The sequence below is a fragment of the Macrotis lagotis genome, chromosome 1 (genome assembly GCF_037893015.1).
Source record: "Macrotis lagotis isolate mMagLag1 chromosome 1, bilby.v1.9.chrom.fasta, whole genome shotgun sequence".
NCBI classification, from domain to species: domain Eukaryota; kingdom Metazoa; phylum Chordata; class Mammalia; order Peramelemorphia; family Peramelidae; genus Macrotis; species Macrotis lagotis.
The window spans coordinates 474,788,052-474,790,789 of record NC_133658.1 but is presented as its reverse complement, the minus strand read 5'-3'; the positions used below and the strand labels follow the sequence as shown (position 1 = coordinate 474,790,789).

Sequence of the window (2,738 nt, the reverse complement as noted above, 5' to 3'; positions counted from 1 at the left end):
ATCCTTACCTAGGACTCAGCTGCAGCAATATTAAAGTTCTCTGGAAACCCACATTTGCTTCGTATGGGCAACTGGGGAGAGCAAGGTGGTCATGCTGACTGCGCAGTCCGGCAGCAAACTCGCAAGACTGGAGGAGGAGGAGGAGGAGGAGGAGGAGGAAGAGGAGGAGGAGGAGGAAGAGGAGGAGGAGGAGGAGGAAGAGGAGGAGGGCGGGGGCGCCAGGTAAGACTGCTCTAAGTTACACGCTGCGGGCATGCCCCGGGCTGTCACATCCAAAAATAAACTGGGCTGGGGAAACGACCTGAGATTTGGGACCCAGAACAGAGAAGCAAGAGGCTGCTCTTTCTTACAAAGGATTTAGCGATGTTAAAGGGGGAAAAAAAGTCCAAGCCCAGGAGTCCGAGTCCGCGAGCGCTCGAGAAGCAAAAGAAGAGTCGCTGCAAGAGGCTGAGACAAAGCTGGGGAGGGAAAGGGAGGGCGTGAGGCCAACGGGGAAGCCAGGTCGGCCAAGGGTGCCAGGCAAGCGGGGAGGGGGAGGGGCAGCTCCCGGCCCCGGCGGGCGGGGCGGCGCGGAGCGCCGGCGGCCCCGGCGGGGGCTCGGGGAGCCAGGCGCGGCGGCCCCGGGCGCCTGCGCAGCACGGGACCGGCTGGCGAGCTCCGTCCGGGCCCGGAGATTCGCGCTTCCGCCCGGCCTCGCCGCCCCTCCCCCCCCCGCGAGCCCCTCCTGCGGCAGCCCCGCGGCGGGGGGGGGGAGGGAGGGGGCTACAGGCTCCGCCCACGCGCCCCAGCCCCAACTCTGCGCCGGCCCGGCAGGGGTCGTCCACCGGGGTGGGGGAGGGGGCAGAGAGCTCCTGGTTTTCGGCCGGGCCAAGGTCAAGGTTCGGGGTGTCTTCCGCGGCTCGCCCTCTCCTCCCCGGGGTCCGAGCGGAGCGGAAAAGGAGGCCCGGCCCCCTCCCCGCCCGGCCGCCGCTCCCTGTAACAAAACAAATCACTCCATCCGCGCGGGAGGGGCGGGGGCGCGCCCATGCGGGCGCGCGCACACGCGGACGCGGACGCCGCGAAGTTCTGCCAGAAAGACTGCAGGCAGCGGCGGGGAGCGCGGCCCGGACGGCGGGCGCGCGCTGCCGGCCCGCCGCCGCCGCCCGCCCGCCGCCGCCCCCAACCCTGGCACTCAGGCGCCCGGGCCGGGCCGCGCCGGGGCTGACTGCTCACCTGGCAGGGAGAAGCCGGAGCGGAAGCGCCGGTACAGCTGCCCCAGGACCGCGAGAACGGCCGCGTAATAGACCCTCAAGGCCGGGCGGAGCGGAGACAATAGCGACATGGCTGCTCCCTTCCTCCTCCTCCTCCTCCTCTCTACCGCGCAAACGGGCGGGGGGGCGGCGGCGGCGCCGTCCCTCCTCCGGCCCGGGAGCCGCAGCCCGCGCGGCGGCGCCCACACCCAGCGGAAGCCAGCGCCCCGCTCCGGCCCAGTTCCGCCGCGCTGGCCGGCTCAGGCCCGGCGCGGCCCGGACCCGAGACCTTCAGCTCAACCTTGGGAGCGAGGCTGCGGCGCCCGGGGCCCGGGGGCGGCTCCCTCCCGTCCCCTCCCCTCCCCCTCCCCTGGCGGAGCCCGCCTGGCCGCCCAGCTCCCGGACCGGAGCCCCCCCCCCCCCCCCCCCCCGCGCGCCCGCGGCCTTGGCCGGGCTGGTCTGCTCTGCGGCTGGCGCCCGGCACGCGGCTCCTCGTGCTTTGTCCTTCCAGGAGACCCAGACCATCCTGGACTGGGAGGATTGCGGGACGCGGCCTCGGGGCCGCATCCGAGGGTCGGGCTGGGGCCCTTTGTGGGGGCTTCCCTGGGGAAAGTGGGGGGCCGGGACGGCCCCCTCCCCAGTCACCTCCGCAGGCGCCTGAGGCGGGGGCAGGCCCCTTGGCCCGGTGTCTAACCCACCTCCATTTAATCAGAGCTGATTGCTGGGTCCTGAATATCAACTAAAGCCCCGGAGCTCTCTCGATGTACCTTTTCCAAGAGCCACTTTACTAAGGCAGACAAGAAATGTTTATTGGAGCAGCAGAGCGGTGGAGTGGATAGAGCCCTGCCAGCCTCAAGACACTTAATAATTACCTAGCTGTGTGGCCTTGCAAAAACCTAAAAAAATAACAATGTAAATTAAGCATTTACTAAATCCTGGACGTGCTTACCTAGAAAGACAAAAAGATGACTTTTTGCACTTGAAGGGCCTTTCTAATAAAGGAAAAAAATTAAAAACTCCATACATACAAGACATATATAGCACACATGGAAGGTAATATCAAAGGGAAGAAGACATTAGTAAGAATGACCAGAAAAGGCCTTTTGCAGAAAGTGAGATTAGATCCGAGTCTTGAAGGAGGCAAGGGAAGCCAAGAGTCTACAGACTTAAGTATCCAAACTTGGCCAACTGCCTCCAAAATTCTAGAGTTCAATGGCTCAAAATAGATGGGACTGTGGGTTCCAGAGAGATGTACCAATGGCAGATCTTATAGGAAGTTGAAAAGATTTCAAGGAAGGACCCCACAAGGAAATGCTCTTTTCTCTCACTGAAGACTGATTGAGCTAACTTTCCAGAGGTTCATCACCAGGGTAGCTTCAGGATGATGAAATGTTTTGCACACAAGGACTCTCAAAGATGATATACTCAGTCACTAAACATGTATGATCTTTAAAGGCAGAGTGAATACCCATAACATGGAAGTTACAGATTGTTGAAGTCTTGACAGAA

General features: G+C 63.3%; 2 protein-coding genes across 5 annotated transcripts in view; both read right to left on the bottom strand.

The window, feature by feature from the left end:
• ZBED1 (zinc finger BED-type containing 1) overlaps positions 1-1,299 on the bottom strand; it is a 92,002-nt gene extending 90,703 nt beyond the window's left edge. The window contains exon 1 of one of the 3 annotated variants that reach the window (XM_074213638.1): positions 1,213-1,299. The gene's annotated coding sequence lies outside the window, so the exon portion shown is untranslated. Of the gene's footprint in view, positions 1-8; positions 100-1,212 lie in introns of those variants that run through there. The other 2 variants (XM_074213640.1, XM_074213639.1) reach the window with 2 other exon arrangements.
• DHRSX (dehydrogenase/reductase X-linked) overlaps positions 1-1,409 on the bottom strand; it is a 394,657-nt gene extending 393,248 nt beyond the window's left edge. Inside the window, exon 1 of one of the 2 annotated variants that reach the window (XM_074213643.1) lies at positions 1,213-1,409. In XM_074213643.1, coding sequence (XP_074069744.1) covers positions 1,213-1,321 — 109 coding nt within the window. In that variant the 5' untranslated portion in view covers positions 1,322-1,409. The remainder of the gene's footprint in view (positions 1-1,212) is intronic. The other variant, XM_074213642.1, reaches the window with a different exon arrangement.
• Between the last annotated feature and the right edge of the window lie 1,329 nt (positions 1,410-2,738).